Source organism: Lemur catta, chromosome 16 (genome assembly GCF_020740605.2).
Source record: "Lemur catta isolate mLemCat1 chromosome 16, mLemCat1.pri, whole genome shotgun sequence".
Lineage (NCBI taxonomy): Eukaryota > Metazoa > Chordata > Mammalia > Primates > Lemuridae > Lemur > Lemur catta.
The window spans coordinates 13,749,407-13,775,172 of NC_059143.1; the positions used below are offsets into that span (position 1 = coordinate 13,749,407).

The window sequence follows — 25,766 nt, forward strand, 5'->3', positions numbered from 1 at the left end:
CAGGTTCTAGGGGCCACATCTGCGAGGGTCTTCTTGCTGGTAGGGACTCTGCTACAGAGTCCTGAGGTGGCACATGGCAAGGGAGCTGAGCATATCAAGATGCTAAGCTGTCATCGTCATCTTATAAATCCACCAGTTCCACTCTCATGATAACTCATTAATCCATTAGCCCTTTCATCAATTAATCTATAAATGGATTAATCCATTTATGAGAGTAGAGCCTCATGATCCAGTCACCTCTTAAAAAGGCCCCACCTCTCAATACTGCCACGTTGGGGATTAAGTTTCAACATGAGTTTTGGAAGGGACATTCAAACCATAGCAGAGAGGTAGGAGTTAAAAATGACCCTCAGGTTTCTAAGGCAGTAGGGTGGATGGGATCCCTGTCCTTACCATTCACTGAGACATGGGTAACAAAGGATGAGTGGATTATGGTGGGAAAGATGACAGGTCCCATTTGGGACATGGTAAATTGGAGATTCCTAATAGATACCCAGTAGACAGCTGTACCAGGTAAAAGAGCCTTCTATAAAGTGTATCTTTTGACAAACAAGAGCTAACCTTTCATCATTGTCCTTTTGATTCCTAGAAAAGAATGTCTGTGGGCATCTAGTAAGTTTTGATATTTTAGAAGGTTGGAGAGACTTTTTCCAGGAATTTAAGAAGTATGGTCATGTTCTTTCCCAACAAATTGCTAGAAAATCATTGGTTGTCTTTGCCATTGTACTGTGTAATTACCATTATTTTGTAGACTTTTATTTTTAGGAGGAAAAACAGGCATATTTAAAAAGCAGAATTGGTACTTGCATATCCTCTTACCTAGTAGGTATCCATGGGATTATACTGGAATTGTTTGAATGAAACAAGTTAAGAAAATTGCATAGTGAATATTGAATACCTAGTGTATGGTTATTGATCTCTTGTCAGATGTGTAGTTTGCAGATACTTTCTCCCATTCTGTGAGTTGTCTCTTCACTTTTGTTGGTTGTTTCCTTTGCTGTGCAGAAGCTTTTTAGCTTGATGTGATCTCATTTGTCCTATTTTGCTTTGGTTGTCTGTGCTTTGGGGGTATTACTCAATAAATCTTTGCCCAGACCAATCTCCTAGAGAATTTCCCGAATGTTTTCTTTTAGTAGTTTGATAGTTTCAGGTCTTAGATTTAAGTCTTTAATCCATTTTGATTAGATTTTTGTCTGTGGTGAGAGATAGGGATCTAGTTTCATTCTTCTGCATATGGATATCAAGTTTTCTCAGCATGATTTATTGACGAGACCATCCTTCCGCCAGTGTATGTTCTTGACACCTTTGTTAAAAATTAGTTCACTGTGGATGTGTGGATTTATTTTAGGGTTCTCTATTCTGTTCCATTGCTATATGTGTCTGTTTTTATGTCAGTACTATGCTGTTTTGGTTACTGTAGCTCTGTAGTATCATTTGAAGTTAGGTAATGTGATTCTTTCTTCCAGTCCCCCCCCCCCCAGGATGGCTTTAGCTATCCTGGGTCTTCTGTGGTTCCATGTAAACTTTAGGGTTATTTTTTCTATTTCTGTGAAGCATGTCAGTGGTATTTTGATAGGGATTGCATTGAATCTGTAGATTGCTTTGGGTAGTATGTACATTTTAACGATATTGGTTCTTCCAGTTCATGAACTTGCATATCTATTTCTTTGTGTCCTCTTCAGACAATTAAAATTTTGAAGCAAACATTTTTAAACTTTGTATTAAACTGTAAAAAACCAAAATAAACTATTTGTTTCATGTAATGATATGATATTTTGCTTGAGAAGGAAGGGATACTAGGTAGCAAAATGAGCTATAAAGGACAGTGTTTTTAAAGAGCAGTTCAGTTGCCCTCTTAGTGTAACTGGAAGCACACTGGTCTCATAAAAGTGTGGTTATAACTCTTCTGTATATTTAAAATTATTTCAAAATAAACAGTTTTTTAATAACTGGAAAAAATGATTTTAAAAGGCTTTACATTAATTTGGAAGTTATTTTTATGCACAAGTTACAATTACATTCTTGGATACCAATCAGTTCTTTTATTTTTTTAGACAAGTCAAGCACAGCAATGAGAAGGGGGAAAAGCGTAATTAACTGTGAACCATCAATTGAAATAACTCACTACCTTCAGGCCAGCTAGGACTTGAGGATGAGAGAAATATTAGCTTGAGGATGCCAATTCCTGAAAAGAGGCTAGTGCTTTAGCAAAATGTAAGACCTGCACCAAAAGATACCAGAGGTCCGAAAGGACTGTAGTCTTTGATAGGTATAACAGATTAAACTGATTGACTTCTTGCCTTGCCTCCCCAAACTTATCTCCAGCCATGCTTTCCATCATGTGACTTATTTTGGTTTCTGAAACACACCTGGCTATTCCTTGCTTGCTGCTTTTTTTTTTTTTTTTTTTTTGAGATAGAGTCTTGCTCTGTCACCGAGGTAGAGTGCAGTGGCATCATCATCATAGCTTACTGCAACCTCAAACTCCTGGGCTCCAGGGATCCTCCTGCCTCAGCCTCCTGAGTAGCTGGGACTATAGGCTCATGCCAGTACGCCTGGCTACTTTTTCTATTTTTAGTAGAGATGGGGTCTTGCTCTTGCTCAGGCTTGTCTCAAACTCCTGGCCTCAAGCAATCCTCCCACCTCATCCTCCCCGAGTACTAGGATTACAGGCTTGAGGGAGCCACTGTGCCAGCTGCTTGTTGCTTTTATTGCTGAAAACTTCTTCCCAGATCTGTTATTTTCTTGTTATGGATTATAGTAATATTAACAAAAACCTACAAATTGTGCTTACATTTGTATAATTTGATTTTATATCAATTAAGCTTTTAAGTTTTAAATCTATTAAATAAAACATACACTGAAACTCAAGATTTTTTTTTTTTTTAGACAGAGTCTTGCTCTGTTGCCCAGGCAAGAGTGCCGTGGCGTCAGCCTAGCTCACAGCAACCTCAAACTCCTGGGCTCAGGCAATCCTTCTGCCTCAGCCTCCCAAGTAGCTGGGACTACAGGCATGTACCACAATGCCCGTCTAATTTTTTCTACGTATTTTAAGTTGTCCAGCTAATTTCTTTCTTTTTTTCTTTCTTTTTTTTTCTTTTTTAGTAGAGATGGGATCTCGCTCTTGCTCAGGCTGGTCTCGAACTCCTGAGCTCAAACGATCCTCCTGCCTCGGCCTCCCAGAGTGCTAGGATTACAGGCATGAACCACCACGCAAGGCCGAAACTCAAGATGTTATAGCAAAAGCATGGTGGAAACAAAGTAAATATCACAAGAATTTGGGGAAAATTAAAGAGTTTGGGGTCAATTTTATAAACTAAATCTAATTTATTCTGCTCTTTTTAGTCTTAAAAAGATTTTCTAAAACAGCAGAAGAGAGAAATACATTGTTGTAGAAATAGTAGCATGGTGTGTTTTTAAGTTTTAAAACCCCAGTTAAAGAAGAGTCCATGCAGTGTCTGAGGAACATTTAATTGACATAAGGACTTGAAAGTGGTATCTAATTATTCGCTGTAATTGCTGGTCAGAAATATAGACAAAAGACAGAAGGTAATGTGTGCAAATCTGAAAGGATAAAAATTCTTAAGGCAGGTGTAAGGTCAGCTTACTTTTTCAATAGTTGACTGGATTTGTGTAGGGGATGATGCCTAATAGTACTTTATAAATGCGTTTCTACCAACAAGCTGTCTTTAATAATTGCCTAATGTGGCTAAAAATAATTAACTGTTTCCTGGGATCTTCATAATTCAGAATTGTTCTATGTTAAATTTATTGTTTTTTTAAATCTTGAGGCTTCGCATTCATTTGTAAGTTATTTTTTATTACTATAATCCATAATAAAAAAGTTTATTGACAATTCTTTACATATTTTTTACATCAGGCTCTTCTCATGGCTGATCTAATAATGCCAGTCTTCTGAAGAAACCATGAGGCTCCAGGAATTTAGAATGAGGCTTGCTTTTTCTTTAAGGTCCGTTGTTTATTTATCTAAAGGGCAAAAAAAGAAAAGAAAAAAAGATGGTAGAAAATTGCTACCATTAGTGAGCCCTGCAAACTCAGTTTTCCATTGCTCACATTTTCTATTCTTTGACTCTTGGAAAATTAAGTTCTTTGTTTGCTTTTACAAGGCAAAGTGTGTGCCCTTTAACATAGTGCTGCTTCCTCCTCTGTTTTCTCTTCTTTCATGGTCCTGCCTACCTTTTGTGCTTTATGCTAAAGGGAGGGGATTTAAAAATGAAAGTTCGAGAAAAATCATTGGCCACATTTGTGGCCTGTCGAGCCCTGTGACCTATGGAGATTGTTCATTTCATATCTTATAAAATTACGTCTATAAAGTTATTTCTCTAAGATTTCTTAAAAATTTAAAACTTATTTGTAAATGGGAGCCATCTGGGCAAAATGCCAAACTAGGGCTTTTTTCCCCCCTAACTGAATAAAGCATGTAATGTCACAGTTGGTTAGCTTGTTAGTTTATAGAGATTATGTACATTTAAATTTTTTTAAAAGTTCAAAAATATGTTAAATCATTTGAGAATTTTTAATCAATAATAATGCAACATGGTCATGTGAGGGGCGGGGGGGGGCTATTTCCAATGTTAGTAGACTTGTACTGTAGGTTGAGCAGTGGAGCCATTATTTTGGCAGCATGTAGCCTCTTCCCCTTGAGCAAGACACTTAACCTTCCTCAGCTTTAGGTTCTTCAACTGTAAGATGTAGAGATTATACCTACTTGTCCTGGTTAACATATCAGGATTATTATGGGATCAAATTAAATAATAATAACGAAGTACTTTGGAGATATAAAGTACTGACAAAATGTAAAACATTATTAAAACAAAATACCTTAACAGTGTAATATACATCATAATGTATTAACTACTAATGATTGAGCCACATGCATTGAAAACTTATTTCAAATTTCTTCCAGCTTTGCTAAACATACTGTTATAAAGCAGGTTCTGATATAGGCAATTCTGATAGATGACTACTTAATATAAAGTTGAAAATTTTTCATATGACTTATGGAATTGGAATTGATAAGTTACGAAATAGGTGGGAAATCTACAAGTATTTCTAGAACTTTTGCTATGCTTGGATTTTTGGAGGGGTTGGGGGATATAAATGTTAGGCAGGTTGTTGGATAGAACTAATCAGAATCAAGTTACAACTTAGTGATTCTTTTAACAAAAATTAAGTGAATGCCCATATACATACAAAAGGCAGTTTGTGTTAAGGAGAAGGAAATATAAGATCCTTGTTCCCTGTTGCTGTATATTCTGTCCTCATCTTTCCCCTTCTTACTCTTTTATGTTGTGCTTCACCAGCACTGAACTATGTATGGTTTAAAAACCCTCTTTGTTCTCTCTTGACTGTTGGCTTTTGCACATCCTGCTATCTCTGCTTGAAAGACGCTTTCTGCCCCCTGATTTTTGTAGTTAATGTCTAACTGGCCTTTTTGTCTTCCCTGCCCCCAAGTCTGTGTGTTGGAAGATTAGCAGGTAGAGTTAACTTGGACTACCAAGTTAAGGGTTGAGATTTTTATTCTGTAAGTAGTAGGAAGCCATCGAAAGATTTATCCAGGAGACAGAGTTCTACTTTATAAAGATTATTAGACAGTCAACATGTTAGAACCTCCTTGGGCTGGATTGGAGGTTAGTAATACATTGTGAGATTATGAGGCAGAGTTGTTGAAATTGGGATGATTAGGATCTGAAGGAAAACAGAGCCAAGCCTTCATTCATTTAAAAAAAAATTTATTGACGCTTATTATATTCCAAGCCCTGTTCTAGGTTCTGGGGATACAGAAGTGAAGGGGATAAAAATCTTACTCCTTCAGTATATAGAAAAAATATATAAAGAATGCCTCACAAATCAATAAGAAAAGAACAGACAATCCTTTAGAAAAAGGAATGTGTCTTGAACAGACCTTTCACAAAATAGACTAGCTAATAAACATATGTAAATGTGCTCATTTGATGAGTAATTATTAATAAACATAAAATTAGAATCACAATGGGAAACCACCACACACCTACCAGAATAGATACATTTTAAAAGATTGGATATACCAAGTATTGATAAAGCTCCCATACTCTGCTGTTGAGAGTATAAACTAGTATAGCCCTTCTGGAAAACTGTTCAGCAGTGTAAACACTTTGGCCCTGCACAGTGCATTTCCAGTGGAGTGGCACACGTGTACCAAGAGAGAGCTCAGGAATGTCCATTACTATCATTATAATAATAGCAAGAAACTGGAAACAAATCTCTTACCTGTGGTATATTCATATAAAAGAATGCTACACAGCAATGAAAATGAGTGAAGTATAGCTACACAAGATACTGTAGATGAGCTTCACAAATGTCATTAAGTGAAAGAGGCCAAACACAAAAGAAGGCATAATATATGATTCCATTTATAAGAAGCCTCAGAAACAGGCAAAACTAAACTCTAGTCAAGCTAGTAGTTACATAAGAGGAACAGAGTGGGGTAAGATGAGTAGCTTGGGTCCTGGCAATAATATGTGTCTTGATCTGAGTGGTGACTACCTTGCCATTCAGTTTGTGTTATCCACTGAGCTGTACATTTGTTATGTGTGTTTTTCTGTATGCATGTTCTATTTCAATACAATTAAAAAAATTTTCCCCATCCTTACATTCTAGAAAAGAGAGAGCTGTCATTATCATCAGAGTCATCACTATCATAGCAAACAGTGTTTAATATGTGCCAGGCACTGTTAGGTACGTTACATTTATTAATCTATTTAATTTTTACAACTCTGTGAAACTTTTATTATCCCCATTTTACAGGTGAGGAAGCTGGGGCACAGAAAAGTTGAGTAGTTTGCTGTAGCTTTCCCAGCTAGTAAGTGGTAGACTCAGACTTTGAACCCAAACATGCTGTCTCTAATGTCTGTGCTCTTAACTGCTGTACTGTACATTAAGAAATAACAAAACAGTCTGCTCTCAACCACTACGCTTTACGTAGTCATAAATGCTATGGAGACAAAGAAAGCAGGTAAAGGGGAGTAGGCGGTGCTCTGAGCAATGTTGTAGTGCTGACTTACATAGGTCAGAAAGGATCTCATTGAGAAGGTGATGATAGCCAAGGACCTAAAAAGAAAGTGAGAGGATAGACCATGCCTGCAGGTGTGTGTCAGAAGAGCTTTCCAGCAGAGAGAAGAAAGTGCGATGGATGGCTCCTTGGTCTGTCTGAAGGATGGCAAGAAGGCCAGTGTAGCAGAAGTGGGACAAGGAAGGGCACAGTAGTAGGAGATGAGGGCAGAGAGGTCATGGGGGCTACATAGTAGGATTTTGGATCTCGAAGGCCATTGCAAAACTTTAGCTTTTACTGTAAGTGCTGTGGGAAACCTTTGGACAGATAATGGCAGAGGAGTGATGTGAAACGATTTATGTTTTGAAAAGATTACTCTGATACTTTGAGAAAAGCCTATAAAAGGTACAGCGGCAGGAACTGGGAGACCAGTTAGGCTATTATAGTAATCCAATATTATTGAATTAGTGAGAGAGATGATATGACTTAGACTAAGGGTAGGAGTGGAGGTGGGGAGAAGTTTTCAGATTCTGCATATATTTTGAAAATACAGCCAAGGGATTTACTGAGGAATTGGGAGGGTGTGAAATAAAGAGATAACAATGATGACTTCAGAGTTTTTGGGCTGAACACTGGAAGAATGGCATTTACTGAGATGGGAAAGATTGCAGGAGCTGGTTTGGGGAGGAAGATTAGGAGTCTTGGAAATGGTAAATTTGAAATGCTTTTAGACATCCTAGTGGGGATACTGAGTACATATTTAAAAAACTAATCTGGAGTTCAAGTGAGAGAAGTCCAAAAGTCCATAAAGATATGAATTTGGTAATCATCAATTTATAAATGGTATTTAAAGGTATTAGACTGGGTACTATCAAAGGAATGAATGTAAACAGAGAAGTCCTTCCTGCAATACTCCAGGAAGATGAGGAAGCAGCAGCAAAGGAGACTGAGAAAGAACAGTCAGTAAGATGGGGGGAAACTAAGAGAGTAATGTCTTAAAAAGCAGGTGGGAAAGGTGTTTTAGGGAAGAGAGAGTGATCTCCTGTGTTGAATGTAGCTAACAAGGCAAGTAAGTTGAGAGGACTGAAAATTGGCCACGGGATTTAGCAATGTGGAGTTATTTGGGGACCTGATGGGCAGTTCTAATATAGTTGAAACAGCAAGCACAGTCAGAAATCTTTATTTATAATCTAAAATATAATTCAGATTATATTTTAAGTGAGTGTGAAAAACACAGGAAAACTGGAATAAAGTTTGCTAAAAGAAGTGGAATATGTGGAAAGAAAAGAAGTGGGAAAGTTGCAATGGACAGGCTTACGAAAGGCCAGAGGTCTGACAAGAGGAGAATGCCTGCTCATCTTAAATACTGGTAGCATTTTATTAGTACTGTCACTATCTTACTCACCTATTATTTCCCACAGGCTTTTGAAACAAAAGACAAATATAATGGCTCAGGTTTTGGAGTTTTGGAGTACAGTGATTTTACCTTCTTTGTTTTGTGGGGTGGGGTTGACAAGACGGCCATATAAGAAATAGGAAAGGGACCTGAGAACTTGCCCTATCACAAAGCTCTGTCTATTCCTCTCTGTCTCCTTTTGGCCATTATCCAGGAAGGTCAGAAAGTAATTCGGGTGTGAGGAGAAAGCAAGATAAAGCTTTCTGTGTACTGACCTGACTCTTCCCTCTGGTAATGGCAAGTGACTTAGTGGAGCTAGGTCAGCATTAAACACGAATCTTCCAGATCTCTGACGTCATCTCCATTAAAGAAAAACATCTAATGTAGAAATTTGTTTCAGTTTGAAAAGTTTTTACTTCTAGTGTTTTTTGCTAAAGTGTTTATCTACACTAACTATTAAAGCAAGACCTATCCAGGAGACCTTTTATGTTAAGAAGAATTTAAGCTAAACAGACCAGTCAGCATGGTACCTTCAGTCTCTTAGCCAACAGCCAAACCATAACTGGTCAGCTGGTTTGGGCAATTAGATACTAATTTATATTCTTTTGCTTTTACTCTTGTTCATGTGAATGCAAACTCAGAAACAGGCAAATCAGGCAATGGCTATGGAAGATTGAAGGAACCTGGGGTAGACCACAAATGAATAAAAATTATGAGTAAGTAGAAGTTACGAGGTAGGGAATAGCTGTACCGGTAAAGAGTGAAGTAGCTGGTTACAAACATCAGAAGTACAGAAATAGAGATGCTGAGTCCACATTATGGTAGGGAAGCAGTACGCTCCTGGCAATAAAGCAATGATTATTTAGTATCAGGACCTGCATTCAAATTTTAACATGATTTGGGCATTAATCTGGGTGATCAGTAGTTTCTGATTTTTATGAGAGTCTTTCCTCTTCCTTATTACCATTTTTATCTTTACAATAGAACTCCAAAAGAGCCTAACATTAAACCAAGTATTTAGACTTACCAAGCAGACATAATCCATAAGGAAATACTTTTTTTTTTTTTTTTTTTGAGACAGAGTCTCACTTTTGTTGCCCGGGCTAGAGTGAGTGCCGTGGCGTCAGCCTAGCTCACAGCAACCTCAAACTCCTGGGCTTAAGCGATCCTACTGCCTCAGCCTCCCGAGAAGCTGGGACTACAAGCATACACCACCATGCCCGGCTAATTTTTTTTTTTTTCTATATATATTTTAGTTGGCCAGATAATTTCTTTCTATTTTTAGTAGAGACGGGGTCTCACTCTTGCTCAGGCTGGTCTCGAACTCCTGACCTCGAGCGATCCACCCGCCTCGGCCTCCCAGAGTGCTAGGATTACAGGCGTGAGCCACCGCGCCTGGCAGAGGAAATACTTTTTTAAATGTTTTCTTTCTTAAAATTATACAAAAGAAAAATGCCACAGAGTACTTTAACAGATTGTAATAAAACACAAAAATGTTTATTTGAAGGTGATCATTAAGTAATAAATATTTTATCTGTTATGTAAACTGAAGTATAAATTTATTTTGGAAATTAATACCCTTTGCACTGTAATGATATTAAAACCAAAGAATGAAATGTTTTTCTAGGTTCTAACTTTCCAGAACATTTTAAGTGATCCTGATAGATTTACCATCCCTAACCCCCCCCCAAAAAAAAACCCCACAAGAAAACCTTGAAAATCTGGACAAAATAAACCAAGCAATGTTTTTTAGACATTGGACAACAGCAATGCAGGACTCTGTTCCCTGAAAAAAGGGGAAACACGGTGAGCTGTTCAGTCAGCTGACTACCCCAGCTTTCTACCTGGAGGCACATTCCAAATTGCAAAGCAAGGACAAGGAATCTTGGGCAAAGAACTGTGGTCTTACAGAATTGAAGAGATAGAGATCAGAATTTATGGAAGCGGAGGCAGCTGGAAGTTGTAGGGCAAAGTTCCAGCAGAAGGATACTATGTCAAAAAATAATGCTAAAAGTGTATATAGAAGTCTCTTTGACTTTTTGCTCAATTCTAGAATGTACATGCTCTACAGAGTATGTATACAGAGCTCTATAGAGTAAAACTATAAAGCCAGACAAGGAATGACCAGGTTGATGTGAGCTGACAAATATCAGAGGTCACAGAGGGATGGGGAGGAGTTTGAGTTTTTATTAGCTGTAGGGGAAAGTCTTTGTTAATCACTCAGGACATTTAGTGGAAACCCCCAAAGGGCCATGGGCCTTAGTGGAGAGGATGGGGCTAAACTAGATCAAAAAAGGAAGGTTACGAACAACTTTATGCTAATATTAATTTAACAACTTGAATGAATTGGGCCAATCCTTGAAAGATACAAGTTACCAACGTAACACGAGAAAAAAATCAAGAATATTAGTAGCCCTATATTTTACAGATAATGAATTTGTAATTGAAAACTGCAGGCCCAGATAGCCTCACTGGTGAATTCATTTGAACATTAAAGGAAGAAGTAATACCAAACTTAAACTTTTTAAAAGAAATAGATGAGAAAGAGAACACTTCTTAACTCATTTTATGAGGCTGACGTTACCCTGATACCAAAAGCAAATTCAGAAATTATAAGAAAATAAAACTAAAAAATAATATACCTTTTGACCATAGACATAAAAATATTTAACAAAATATTAGCTTTCAGGAATATATTAAAAGGGTAATAATATACCACACCCAAATGTATTTTACCCCAAGAATGCAAAGGTGCCATGGTTGATTTAACATTCAAAAATCAATTTATATAATTCATTATAGCAACTGAATAGAAGAGAAAACCTATATGGTCATCTAAGTATGTGCAGAAAAGCTTTTGACAAAATTCAACACCCATTTATTATAAAATTCAGCAAACAAAGAATTATAATAGAAGGGAACTTTCCTCTGCCTGTTGAAGATCAGCTACAAAAAATCCTATAGCCAGTGTCGTACTTAATGGTGATAGACTGAATGTTTTCCCCTTGAGATCAGAAACCAAAGCAAACATGTTGTTTCTTATCACTTCTATTCAACACTGTACTGGAGTTTTTATTAGCTAGAGGGGAAAGTCCTTGTTAATCAGGACATTTAGTGGAAACCCTCAAAGGCCCATGGGCCATGGAGAGGGTGGGGCTAAACTAGATCAAAAGTCAGTGCAATAAGGTCAGGGAAAGAAAAATATTCACATAGGAAAGGAAAGAGTAAAACAGTTTTTATTTGTACACGTGATCTTAAATGTAGAAAATACTATGGAACCCATAAAAAAAGCTACTAGAACTGATGAGTGAGTTTATCAGGGTCGCGAGAATAAAGTCAGTATACAAATACCAAGTGTGCATATGGTCATGTGACACTTTAAAGATGGGGATATGTTCTGAGAAATACGTCATTAGATGATTTCTTCATTGTGTGAATATCATAGATTATACTTACACCAACCTAGATGGTATAGCCTACTGTACACCTAGGCTATATAGTATAACCTATTGCTCCTCGGCTGCAAACTTATACAGCATGTTACTGTATTGAATACTGTAGGCAGCTGTATCACAGTAGTATTTGTGTATCTAAACATAGAATTTGAGTAAAAATGCGGTATTATAATTTTATGGGACCACCATCATATATGTGGTCCATCCTTGACCAAAATGTTATTAGGCCCCACATCTGTATATATTAGCAATGAATAATTAGAAACAAAGTAATGCCATTTATAATGACATAAAAAAAAACATGAAATGCCTAGAGATAAATATAACAAAAATTGGACAAGACCTCCACACTGAAAACTATAAAACATTGCTAAGAAAAGTCTTTAAAGTCCTAAATAGACGAGATACTACATTCATGGATCAGGATGTAAATATTTTTAAGATGTCAGTTCTCCTCACATTGATCTGTAGATTCAGAATAATCCCAGTCAAAATCCTAGCAGGCATTTTGGTAGAGATTGACAAATTAATTCTAAAATTTGTATAGAAATGCAAAGACCCTAGTGCATGGTTTGGCAAACTGCAACTTGCAGACCAAATCTGGTCCACTGCCTGTTTTTGGAAATTGTTTTATTTTAACATTGCCATACTTAATGTGTTTGTGTATAGTCTATAGCTGCTTTTGCAATAAAATGGCAGAGTGGAGTAGTTGTTACAGAGACCATATGGTCCACAAAGCTTAACATATTTTACAGAAAAAGTTTACTGACCACTGCCCTAGAGTATCCAAAGCAATCTTGAAAAAGAAGAAAAAAGACTGGAGGACTTAACAACTATCTAATTTCAAGACTTACTGTACAGCTGCAGTATGGTAATTGACATAAGCATAGACATATAAGACAGTGGAACAAATATTTTGAAACAGAGTCTCACTCTGTTGCCTGGGCTATGGGCCAGAGTGCAGTGGCGTCATCATAGCTCACTGCAACCTCAAACTCCTGTGCTCAAGTGATCCTCCTGCCTCAGCCTCCCAAGTTGCTAGGGCTGTAGGCACACACCACCATGCCCAGCTAATTTTTCTATTTTTTGTAGAAACAGGCTCTTGCTGGTTGCACAGGCTGGTCTCAAACTCCTGGCCTCAAGCAATCTTCCCACCTTGGCCTCCCAACGTGCTAGGATTACAGGAGTGAACCACAACACCTGGCCTGGATATCAAGTTTTGAAAAATTAAACCTCAGACTTCACAACATATACAAAAATTAGCTTAAAATGGCTCAGTAGGCCAGATGTAATAGCTCAAACTTCTAGATGAAAACATAAGAGGAAATCTTCTGGTGAGGAAGTCTCTCAGGACACATAAAGCACAAACCATAAAATTAAAAATTTTTAATCAGACTTTATCAAAATTAAAAAAACATGTCCAAGGATACTGTTATAAAAATGCAAAGGCAACCTATAGACTGGAAGAAAATATTATAATATATACATCTGATGAAGAACTCGATTCCAGAATGTATAAAGAATATAATAGTGTTATGTTCTGGAAACAGGAACACTTACCACTATAACAAAAAGAACATAGCTCAATTAAAATGCTGATTTGATCCTGAATCTGGTTTGGTGTAAAAAAAAAAGAAAAGAAAATTGAACAGATACTTCACCAGACTAAGTAAGGGTAGCAAATAGCACATGAAAACATGCTCAATATCAGGTGCTTAGTCATTAGGGAAGTATAAAAAACACAAGGAAATATGCCTACACACCTATTAGAATGACTTTTTAAAAAAACTGATAATAACAAGTGTTGAGGATGTGAAGCAGCTGGAACTCTTACTTAGATGGTGAGAATGCAAAATGTTAAAGCCGCTTTGGAAAAGTTTTGTAGTTTCTCATAAAGGAATACACATGTTTCCCATACAACCCAGCAGTTTCCTTCCTAGATGTTTACTCTAGTGAAATGAAAACTATGTTCACAGAAAAACTTACAGGTATATGCTCATAGTGGCTCTATTTGTGATTTTCAAAACCTGGAAACAACTCAAATGTCAACTGAGGAATGAGTAGACAAACTGCAGTATATGCGTGCAGTGGAATAGTACTCAGCAGTCAAAAGGAATGAACTGCTGATACCTGCAGAAACATGAATGGCTCTCAGGTGCATTATGGTAAGTCAGAGAAGCCAGAATCAAGAAAGCATACTATATGATTCCACTCATGTGGTATCTGGAAAAGGCAAAACTACAAGAACAGAAAAACAGAGCGTGGTTGCCTGGGGTTAGGAGGAGAGGTTAACTACAAAGGGGCACGGAGGAATCCTGGGGGTGATGGAACTGCTTTATGTTCATTGTCGTGGTAGTCGCACAAATGTATGCATTTGTCAAAACCCGCAGACCTGAACATTAATAAGGGTGAATTTTACTTGGGTAAATTATGCTTTAATTTTTTAAATGAGATTTTAAAAGGTAAAACTGACCCACTGAAGCATTACAAATGTGAGAGAATCCTCATGGTGTCTGAGTAATATGCAGTCTTACTTAGCTTACCATTGAATCTAATCTAAGTGAAGAAATAAATGTATTTGAAAGAATAGGCTTGTCACTGAGATGCTCTTGATGGGTTTTGGCAAATTAGACAGTAGTAAAGATGTTTGGCACTTACCCAGGTTCTGACCGTTATTTCTATCAGTGAACTAGAAATCGGTGGTTAATTTGCAGTTTTTATGATTTTGTGTTGTAAATGTGTGTAGCATCAACTCAGCCAATTGCATTTTATGTGGCCAGCTACCTTTTGATATCAGTAGATTTCAATTGCCAAAGCTTTCTAGATAGAATAAAATGGAAAAGATAGCTGTACAGAATATTTGGATCTTATCCAGACCCATGTGAACATATGGGTTTCTGAAAGAGAAAAGAAGGACTTAGAAGTGTTACTGAGGATGTGGAGTAACTGAAATTCACATTCATTGCTGGTGGGATGCAAAATTGTACAGCTACTACTGAAAATAGTTTAGCAGCAGCTTTTTTTTTTTTTTTTGGAGACAGAGTCTCACTCTGTTGCCCAGGCTAGAGTGCCGTGGCATCAGCCTAGCTCACAGCAACCTCAAACTCCTGGGCTCAAGCAATCCTTCTGCCCCAACCTCCCGAGTAGCTGGGACTACAGGCATGCGCCACCATGCCCGGCTCATTTTTTCTATATATATTTTTAGCTGTCCATATAATTTCTTTCTATTTTTAGTAGAGACGGGGTCTCGTTCTTGCTCAGGCTGGTCTCAAACTCCTGAACTCAAATGATCCACCCACTCGGCCTCCCAGAGTGCTAGGATTACAGGCGTGAGCCACCGTGCCCGGCCTAGTAGCTTTTTATGGTAAGAATATGTTTTAACTTTATGTGACCAAGCAGTTGCATTCCTAGGTATTGCTTGGGGTGGGGTGGGGAATGACACATGTCCACCCACCCAAAGATTTGTTGAAATGTTTATAGCAACTTTATTTATAATGGTCCCAAACTAGAACAGCCCAAAAAACCCATCAACAAGTGATTGGACGAACAAATGGGCATGTGATTGAATTCTTTTTTTTTTTTTTTTTTTTGAGACAGAGTCTCACTTTGTTGCCTGGGCTAGAGTGAGTGCCGTGGCATCAGCCTAGCTCACAGCAACCTCAAACTCCTGGGCTTAAGCGATCCTACTGCCTCAGCCTCCCAAGTAGCTGGGACTACAGGCATGTGCCACCATGCCCGGCTAATTTTTTTCTATATATACTTTTAGTTGTCCAGATAATTTCTTTCTATTTTTAGTAGAGACAGGGTCTCACTCTTGCTCAGGCTGGTCTGGAACTCCTAACCTCGAGCGATCCACCCGCCTCAGCCTCCCAGAGTGCTAGGATTACAGGTGTGAGTCACCATGCCCGGCCATGTAATTGAATTCTTAACAATAAATTAAAGAACTGTTGATATATGCAACAATATCGAAGTCTCTCAGATATACAGTATTTAGCAAAAACCAGATACAGAAGACTACATATCATATGATTCTGTATAATATATGAAACTCTAGAAAAGGTAAATCTTTAGTTAGAGATAACAAATCAGTGGTTGCCTAGGGCTAGGGTTGGGGATTGACTGGGAAAAGGTATAACAACCTTCTGGGGATGATCAAAACATTCTGTATTGTAATTGTAGTGTCAGTTGCAGTTCTATACCTTTGCCAAAACTCATTGAACTATATACTTAAAATGAATGCATTTTATTATACATAAATTATACCTCAAAGTTGATTTTTTATAAAGCAAGAACGTTTTAGGTAGAGAATTTTTGATAGTGTCTGAAAGATTTGCATAATTTTAATTTTTAAATAAACTCAGATTACTCGAAAAATCTTTAGAATCGCAGTAATATTCAAATTGACAATTAAAGCCTTGTTTTTCAGCAAATATTCATGCACATATCAGTATAAAATCATTTGCTATTGATTTTACTATTACCTTATAGGCTATGAATTTTATAATTTTAAGGGTATCTTAGATTTATGTAAACACTTTGAGGGAAGTTTGGGATTTTTTTTTTTTTCTTTTTTTAAGAGAGAGTCTCTGTTGCCCAGGCTGGAGTACAGTAGTGCCATTAATAGCATACTACAACTTCAAACTCCTGGGGTTAAGCAATCCTCCTACTTAAGCCTCCTGAGTAGCTGGCACTGCAGGCATGTACCACCACACGTGGCTAATGTTTTTTTAATTTTTTGTAAAGGTGGGGTCTCGCTGTGTTGCCCAGGCTGGTCTCAAACTCCTGGCCTCAGGCAATCCTCCTGCCTTGGCCTCCCAGAGCATTGGGATTATAGGTGTGAGCCACCACGCCCAGCAACTTCGAGATTTTTGTTGTTTTTGTTCAGCTATCGAATCCTGACATGTTGAAAAGGGATTTAATATATGAACCATTGTCATGTGATTTGAATAGTATATTATTAATATTTAAGATCCTTTCAGCTGTAACATAGAACCAAACTAAAACTGGCTTATACAGTAGGCATTTGTTATCTCACATAAGATTTCTGAAGCTAAAGTGTATTTCAGCGTTATATAATTTAATACTTGAGCAACATTATCAAGGACCTAAGTTCCTTCCATCTTTCTGCCCTTCCATTTTTAGTACACTGGTGCACTCCCCTCTGAAGGGCACTTGGTGATGTCTGGATGATTGCCCCAGATTTAGGCATCACAGATAACATCTGTGGAAGGAAAATGGAATATTCCTGTCATATTCCTTTTTGGAAATTGAGGAAAACCTCCTAGAAGCTCATGCTCAGGGCTCAACCAGCTGACAAAGGAAATATAAGACTAAGTAAGTGGCTTAAATAAATCATTATTTACTACCTAGGGCTGGATGGGTACCCAGCCTTCCCCAAAGGACTTGGCAGATGGAAGGAAGGTAAACAAAATCAGAGTTCTATGATCAAAGAAGAGGGAGAATGGCTGTTGAGTAACCAAGTTTCTGCTGTACTAGATTACACTAAGACTGAAGGAGAGGAACAGTGACCTAGACAAAGAAATGACAGCAAACGTCTTGATAATAACTACGTGTTCCTAACTTACAAAGATGTTATGTACCAAACTCATTAATTTGTTCTTCAGATTACTGCAGTCTAGCTTTTGTCTTCATGACATTAATAAAAGCTCTTGCTGAAGTCACCAGTGAGCTCCTAATTACTAATCAGCTGGCCTTTTAAAAGCAGTTGAAATGCCACTGGACTTCATTTTGGTCTTTAACCCTGTAAGCCATTTTCTTCCTGAAAGTCTGTCCTTTATTCCCACTATGCTATTTTTCTTCTTATTAAAAATTTGTTAAATTATACTTCAAACAAACAAAAATATTTATTATCCACAATTAACACATTAACATTTTTCTCTATTTGCTTTATATTTCTTTTAAGGTAAAAAATGCTACAGATCTATCTATTGTACTGTCTTGAAGTTGATTGTTATCTTTCTAACTATGTTTTTATCTTTGTAGAAGTATTTCCAACTCTAATTGCTGCTTCCTGATTTCTTTCCCTGTCCATCTTTGTATGTAAATGTCCTCCAACATTGTATTAATTCTTTGCTTGCCTCTAAATCTGTACCTTGGTTGAGTTTCATTATTTCAAAAGGTTCAGTTAAACTGTGAAAATGTTTTCATTTAATTTTTCTCTGGTTTCCATGTTTTTCTGAACTTTAAACATATTATCAACCCCCCCACTAGAATTCACAACATGATATTTAACAGCTACCTAAAATGCATCTGTAGTGGTCCAAAAAAACCTGTTCCTTTCTCTTGTGCCTCAGTTATGGTGTCACTTTCCACTTGGTTCAAACTAGAAGCTTTGGAGTCAGCCAACCTTTAACAAACAGATAGTAACTGTTTGTCACTTTAAATACTCAATACATGCTGTAGAGTAAATAAATGACTCCTTTTTCTTCATGTCTCTTCTTCCCATGTTCAACTGATCATTAATCCTGATTATTCTGCTTACTGTATACCTCTCATTTTCCCCCTCATTGTTGGCTCCACTGCTTTTGTCTTTTCTCACATGGGTCATTGTAATAGTTTTACAACTTGTGTAACTGCTGTTGTCATTTTTTCTTCTTTCCAGTCTATTTGATCCTTTGTCATAGTTATTCTGAAACACATTTCTTCTGCTATTCACCTAAAAAGAAATCCTTGAATAACTTCCTAATTATTCTCCCTGGATAAAGTCTAAAAGTTATTGCATAGCAAATAATCCTCTTTATAAATTCTCCTCTACCTCTAACTACCTCCGCTACCATGCTCACAAATAGCCTCTGACACTCCTGCAACAGAGTAGTTTTCTGTTCCCCAAATAAACTATGCTTTTTCAAGCATCTGAGCCACTCTGCATACTTTTCATTCTTCCTGGGAATCTCGCATTTTCTCTTCCCTAAATCTCCAACTGTTCAAGACCCAGCTCGGATGCAACTTCCTTTACAAAACTTTCTTTCCTAACACTTAAGGCAGAGCTGATAACTCATGTTGCATTCCCATGGTATTTTGTACATACCTCTACTCTAGCATTTCTTTACACTAGCAGTTTTCACATTTTATAAAAGTATTTGTTTCTTACACTTATTTATGACTTTTTAAAGAAAAGGGACCATTTCTTGTCATCCCCTGCTCCTTTTACAGTGTCTAATATACATTGTTAATAAATACATATCTGTAAGTCAGTAGCTTGGAACTTGGAAGAGACTTTCCCATATAAATGTTTTAAAAATACAACCCATAAAAATTGGTTTAACTCATATTGCACCTAGAGTTTGCTTAAAAATGTAAATCACATCTGACAATAATTATATTTCTAAATGAAATGGGCAGCAGTGATAGCTCCTAGGCAATGATAACTTGGGTGCTTTTGAAACTAGACTGAAAACGATGGTCTGTCCTGGAGCTATTGGAAAGAGTAAGTGGGTGGATGTGAGGAGTCCGAAGACTCCTCACATTAAAATTAAGAAAAAGCAGCTGGAGGACAGATTAAGCATAATAATGGAAGACTTGATAGCATGGGGAAAAAAGGTGTGACTTTTGGAAAAAGAGGACTTGAAGTTAGGAGTATTGTCTTGCAAGAAAGTTACTGGGTAAAGAAGAAGGTGAGGATGAGGAATTAAGGAAGCTGGGGGCTGGGCACAGTGGCTCATGCCTGTAATCCTAGCACTCTGGGAGGCCGAGGCAGGAGAATCACTTGAGGTTAGGAGTTCGAGACCAGCCTGAGCCCTGAGCAAGAGCAAGACCCCATCTGTATGACAAATAGAAAAAATTAGCCAGGGACTACTCGCCTGTAATCCCAGCTACTCCAGAGGCTAAGGCAAGAGGATCGCTTGAGCCCCGGAGTCTGAGGTTGCTGTGAGCTGTTAGGCTGACTCCACGCCACTCTAGCCCAGGTGACAGAGCGAGACTCCGCCTCAAAAAAAAAAAATGAAATCAGGTAGATGGGTAACTATAGGAACTTCTGTTGTGGATTGACATGGTATTTCATAGTTAGCCTGCTATCATTTAAAATAAATTACAGTAGTTATTGTCTTTCCCTCGTAATTTTTTTCTCATTCACACAACTGGCATTCTTTCAAAATCTAATTTATGTTATAGTTAATAATATTTCCTTAATATTTAGGCTTTGGATATTGGTGGTTTTGCAAATTCTTCCCACTGATTTTGTAATTTAACATATTTTGTGGATATATTTTGATTGTTAAATTCTCCCTTCAGCCTTGAGAATTGAGTCAAAATTTTCCAATCTGATAATCAAAAAAGGATCTTTTAATTTGCATTTATTAGAAGACTAGGAAGGTTGGATAAATTTTAATATATTAACTGGCCTATTTCTTTTGTGAATTGCCTCGATAGGTTTTCCTCTGGTGTCTTTTTCTTTTCATACATAAGAGTTGTCTGTATTAAGAATGTCGACCAGAATTCACATGTGTACAGTTTTGTGTGTATTGAGAGAGCAAGAAAGAGCACAAGCAAGTACAAAGGTGTTTTCCCTGTTTTTCTTTAATAAGCTTTTGTTCCCCCCACCCCCAAATGGAATTTACATAATCTATTAGTCTTTTCCTTTGAAGTTTCTACTTTTATACTATACTTTAAAGGACTTGGCTGGGTGCGGTGGCTCATGCCTATAATCCTAGCACTCTGGGAGGCCGAGGCGGATGGATCATTTGAGCTCAGGAGTTCGAGACCAGCCTGAGCAAGAGCGAGACCCCCGTCTCTACTAAAAATAGAAATAAATTATATGGACAACTAAAAATATATGTGGAAAATAATTAGCCGGGCATGGTAACACATGCCTGTAGTCCCAGCTACTTGGGAGGCTGAGGCAGTAAGATTGCTTGAGCCCAGGAGTTTGAGGTTGCTGTGAGCTAGGCTGATGCCACAGCACTCTAGCCTGGGCAGCAGAGTGAGACTCTGTCTCAAAAAAAAAAAAAAAGTAAAAGACTTTTCCAACCCTAGATTATGAAACTACTTACCTTTAGTTTTTTCTAATACTTTTAGAAGCAATTGCCTTTTACATGTTTATCTTATAAATCTCTCATAGGATTTTTATTTTATTTTATTATTTATTTATTTTTAGAGTCAAGATCTCACTCTGTCATCCAGCCTGGAGTGCAGTGGTGCAATCGTAGCTCACTGCAGCCTCAAATTCCTGGACTCAAGCGATCTTCCCACCTCAGCCTCCTGAGTAGCTAGGACTACAGGTGCACACCACCACACCTGACTAATTTTTCTCATTTTTTTTTTTTTGAGACAGTGTCTCACTCTGTTGCCCGATCTAGAGTGAGTGCCGTGGCGTCACCCTAGCTCACAGCAACCTCAGACTCCTGGACTTCAGCGATCCTCCTGCCTCAGCCTCCCGAGTAGCTGGGACTACAGGCATGTGCCACCATGCCCGGCTAATTTTTTCTGTATATATATTTTAGTTGTCCAGATAATTTCTTTCTATTATTAGTAGAGACGGGGTCTCACTCTTGCTCAGGCTGGTCTCGAACTCCTGACCTTGAGCGATCCACCTGCCTCGGCCTCCCAGAGGGCTAGGATTACAGGCATGAGCCACCGCGCCCGGCCTAATTTTTCTTATTTTTTTGTAGAGATAGGGTCTTGCTATGTTTCCCAGGCTGGTCTCCAACTCCTGGGCTCAAGCAATCTGCCAGCCTCAGCCTCCCAAAATATGCTGGGATTACAGGAGTGAGCCACAGCACCCAGCCACCTCATAGTATTTTCAGTATACAGTCTTCCCTCAGTATCTGTGGGAGATAGGTTCCAGGACTTTCTGTGGATACCAAAATCCTCAGATGCTCAAGTACCTGATAAAACCTATCCACATCCTCCTGTATACTTTAAATCTTCTCTAAATTATAATATGTAATACAATGTAAATAGTTGTTATACTGTATTTTAGGGAATAATGACAAGGAAAAAAGTCTGTACGTGTTGAGTACGGATACATTTTTTATCTATTCTAATATTTATAGCTACATTTTAATATATAGCTGAAGTTGTAAATGTTCAGTCTTTCAGAAGCTATGAGGCAGTCATCACTCACCTACTTCCTTTTGAATGTCATAGGAAGGGAAAAACTATACAAATAAGAATGACCTTTAAAAGTAAGTGAATTAATTAAATCTACATTAGTGCTTCTGTAGGAAGTAAATAGAATAATGCAGATTTTGTAATTTTAGTAAACCTATAAGCAAGTGACATTGGTAGATGGACGATATAGTGGGTAAAAGATGAATAAAGCACAACTCTTGCTTTGAAGGAATGTGTATTGCCATTAATTTGAAGGTGGGTTGGGAATTAAGCCAGTAAGCAAAAAACAATATACAAATTGGAATAAAGTAAGAGTCTTGGATTAAAAATCTCCAAAAGCACAATTTTACCAATTATAGGGAAAGCTTGAATGGAAAAGTAACATTTGTGATGACCCTTAGTGAATGGATGGGATATTAGCAGCTAGAGATGTGGGAGAGTATTTTGAACAGAGGCAATTTTAGGAGGAAGCACCCCAAAATGGAGAAGCACGGGGCATATGTATTAGGGAAACAGGATTGCATGTGTGTGTGAGAGCATAAGTATGAGAAAATAGAAGGAGATAAAGTTGGAAAGCTTGGAAAGGTAGGTTGGGGTCAAATTGTATAAGCATTGGGGGGTGTATCTATTGATAGGGAAGGGAAAAGGTATAGATCTACTTTGTCCTATGTGGTAGCCACTAGCTACATACAGCCACTAGGCCCTTGAAATGTGTCTAGTCCAAATTGAGATGTGCTGCAAGCATAAAATACATAGTGGATTTCTAAGACTTAGTAGGAAAAAATAAACATCTCATTAAAAATTTTATATTGATTACATGTTGAAATAATTATATTTTAGGTATATTGGGTTAAATAAAATATTAAAGTTAATTTCACCTGTTTGTACTTTTTAAATATGGCTACATTAAAAAATTATAAAATTAAAATCTTATATGTGCCTCACATTTGTGACTTAGATCATATTTCCATCGCATAGTGCTGGTATAGATAGAAAGAATACAACAGTATTTGCTAGTACCCTCTATGTGTGCCAGATTGTTTAGAACTTGTACTAAGGTTAAGTTAATCCTCTTCATAAACCTTGTGAGGTAGATGATGCCTTTTTTCTTTTTTTTTTTTTGCCAAGGAAGAAAGGAATTATTTATTTTTTTAATTTTGTTTGAGAATATTACAGAGGTACAAATGTTTTGGTTACGTCAATTGCTTTTGTACCGTTTAAGTCAAAGTTATGTGTGTCCATCACTCAGATAGTGTGCATTGTACTTGTTAGATGTGAATTTACTCATCCCTTCCTTCCCCATCCCGCCTGCTTGATTTCCAATGAGTTTTATTTCCATATGTGCACATAAGTGTTCAATTAGTTCCAATTTAATGATAAGTACATGTGGTACTTATCATTTGTGTTTCCATTCCTGTGATACTTCACTTAGAATGGTTTCCAGTTCCATCCAGGTTAATACAAAAGGTATTAGTTCACCATTTTTTATGGCTGTGTATACTCCATGGTATACATATACCACATTTTATTAATCCACTCATGTATTGATGGGCACTTGGGTTGTTTCCACATCTTTGCAATTGGGTAGATGATACTTTTTCAGGTAACTCGGGTGCAGGGAGGTTAAGCAACACACCTGAAATCACTCCCCTACTTAGGAAGCTAGGATTCAAATTTAGGCCTCTCTAGCTTCAGAGTCCATGGTTTTCCCAACATACTGTGGCATGTTATCATTGGACTGTTAAAAGTGATTGAGTTGGAGAATGATGTGATTGGAGTGGGGCTTTAGTAGAATTGTGATAAAGATAAATGAGGGGAAGAGACTTCACTTTCAGCTGTTTGGGTTTTTTTTTTGTTGTTGTTAATGTTATTTTCTTTGGGGGGGATGCCTTGTTTAAAGTCAACTTTTGAATTGTATCTTTTTGAAGTATCCTGTATGTTAACTGATTCTCAAAATATTTGCCTTATCGCCTCTGTAGATTTGATAATGGGCTGCATTAAAAGTAAAGAAAACAAAAGTCCAGCCATTAAATACAGAACTGAAAACACTCCAGAGCCTGTCAGTACAAGTGTCAGCCATTATGGAGCAGAACCTTCAGCAAAGGGAACATCGGTTAATTTCAGCAGTCTTTCCATAACACCATTTGGAGGATCCTCAGGGGTGACACCTTTTGGAGGAGCATCTTCCTCATTTTCAGTGGTGCCAAGTTCATATCCTACTGGTTTAACAGGTGAGCTTTAAATGAACAATTATGTTGTCTGTCTCAGAGTATAACCTTGGATAATACATACTTAAAGATTTGTTAGCTTTTAAGAAAAATATCTTACTGGAGGACTTTTCAAATAATTATGTTTGAAAATTAAAGTCTCCAACAGAAAAATTACGTCTTATTGTATACATGAGTATGGTTCTGGGAAATTTGGTGATAATCAGATGGTAATTATGTACTGGGCTATATCATTAATTATTTCATTAACTCATTATTCAAATAATTATGGAGCCCCTACTGTGTGGCAGGCACTGGGAATATAAAGATTAAAAACATATGACTTTCCCTCAAGAATTTTCCAACTTCTCAGGATTGTAAAGTGCTATCCAGTATTAAGGTATCATGGTAGTTAGTAATAAGTGTTAATTAAATGACAATGTAGTAATGATAATAGAGTGTTTCTGTCAGATACTACTGATTTTAAGAAGAAAACTCCTGGGGCTCAGAGAGTGTAAATGATTTTCCCCCCAGAGTCGCAGATAGTAAGTAGGAGAGATCAGATTTAATGCCCCATTCCTGAACTCCATTTATTACATTATCATATCCATTCAGAGAATGGCAAGAAATCATAGCTAACAATCTTTCATGGAGACAGAACACTCCAAAAAAGTAGATGGAAAAACTTTTTGAGGCTAGGCGTGGTGGCTCACGCCTGTAATCGTAGCACTCTGGGAGGCTGAGGTGGGAGGATTGCTCGAGGTCAGGAGTTCAAGACCAGCCTGAGCAAGAGCAAGACCCCATCTCTACTAAAAATAGAAAGAAATTATATGGACAGCTAAAAATATATATAGAAAAATTAGCCGGGCGTGGTGGCACATGCCTATAGTCCCAGCTACTCGGGAGGCTGAGGCAGTAGGATCGCTTGAGCCCAGGAGTTCGAGGTTGCTGTGAGCTAGGCTGACGCCACGGCACTCTAGCTTGGGCAACAGAGTGAGACCCTGTCTCAAAAAAAAAAAAAAAAACTTTTTGAAAAAAGAAAATGAGCTCTTTTGTAAAGTGTCCCATATCAGGAAGCCTTTTCATTGAAGTAACAAAGTACAGCTGCTTAAAAAGGTAGGGTGAGCTCCAGGATCCTGTGATAGAGCAGTTCCATGACGTCATCAAGGACTCGGGTTTCTTGGCGTGTCGGCTTTATCCTTAAGCTTGGCAAAACAGCTGCTAGCATCAAACTGAGCAACTTACATCCCTGTTTGCAGCCAGTGGGGGCAGAAGAGAAATTTCTTCTACAAGCATGGAGTATAAATTTGTCTCTTCAGTCTGCTCGCCTCTGGACCAATAACAGTGGTCAGAGGACTGCTGTACACTGGTTCTGTTATACTCCATTTGGGGAGTTATGGACGTCAGAGTCAATTACAATCTTAATTCCAGCTCGCTAACTCTAAATACTTCAGTAATAGATGGTCGTTATGGTATTTCTCAGTCATTAGTAAAAGTTTAAATTATTTTTTGGATTATGTTTGGGAAAGATAGTAATACAAAATGATTAAAATAAATGTTGATACTTAAACACATACTTTAGTTACCTA

At 37.6% G+C, this 25,766-nt stretch overlaps 1 protein-coding gene across 1 annotated transcript in view; it reads left to right on the plus strand.

Annotated features, from left to right (window-relative positions):
• YES1 (YES proto-oncogene 1, Src family tyrosine kinase) overlaps positions 1 to 25,766 on the plus strand; it is a 66,030-nt gene that overhangs the window by 17,549 nt on the left and 22,715 nt on the right. Inside the window, exon 2 of the mRNA XM_045527896.1 lies at positions 23,950 to 24,201. Within this exon, the coding sequence (XP_045383852.1) occupies positions 23,958 to 24,201 (244 nt within the window). The 5' untranslated portion in view covers positions 23,950 to 23,957. The remainder of the gene's footprint in view (positions 1 to 23,949; positions 24,202 to 25,766) is intronic.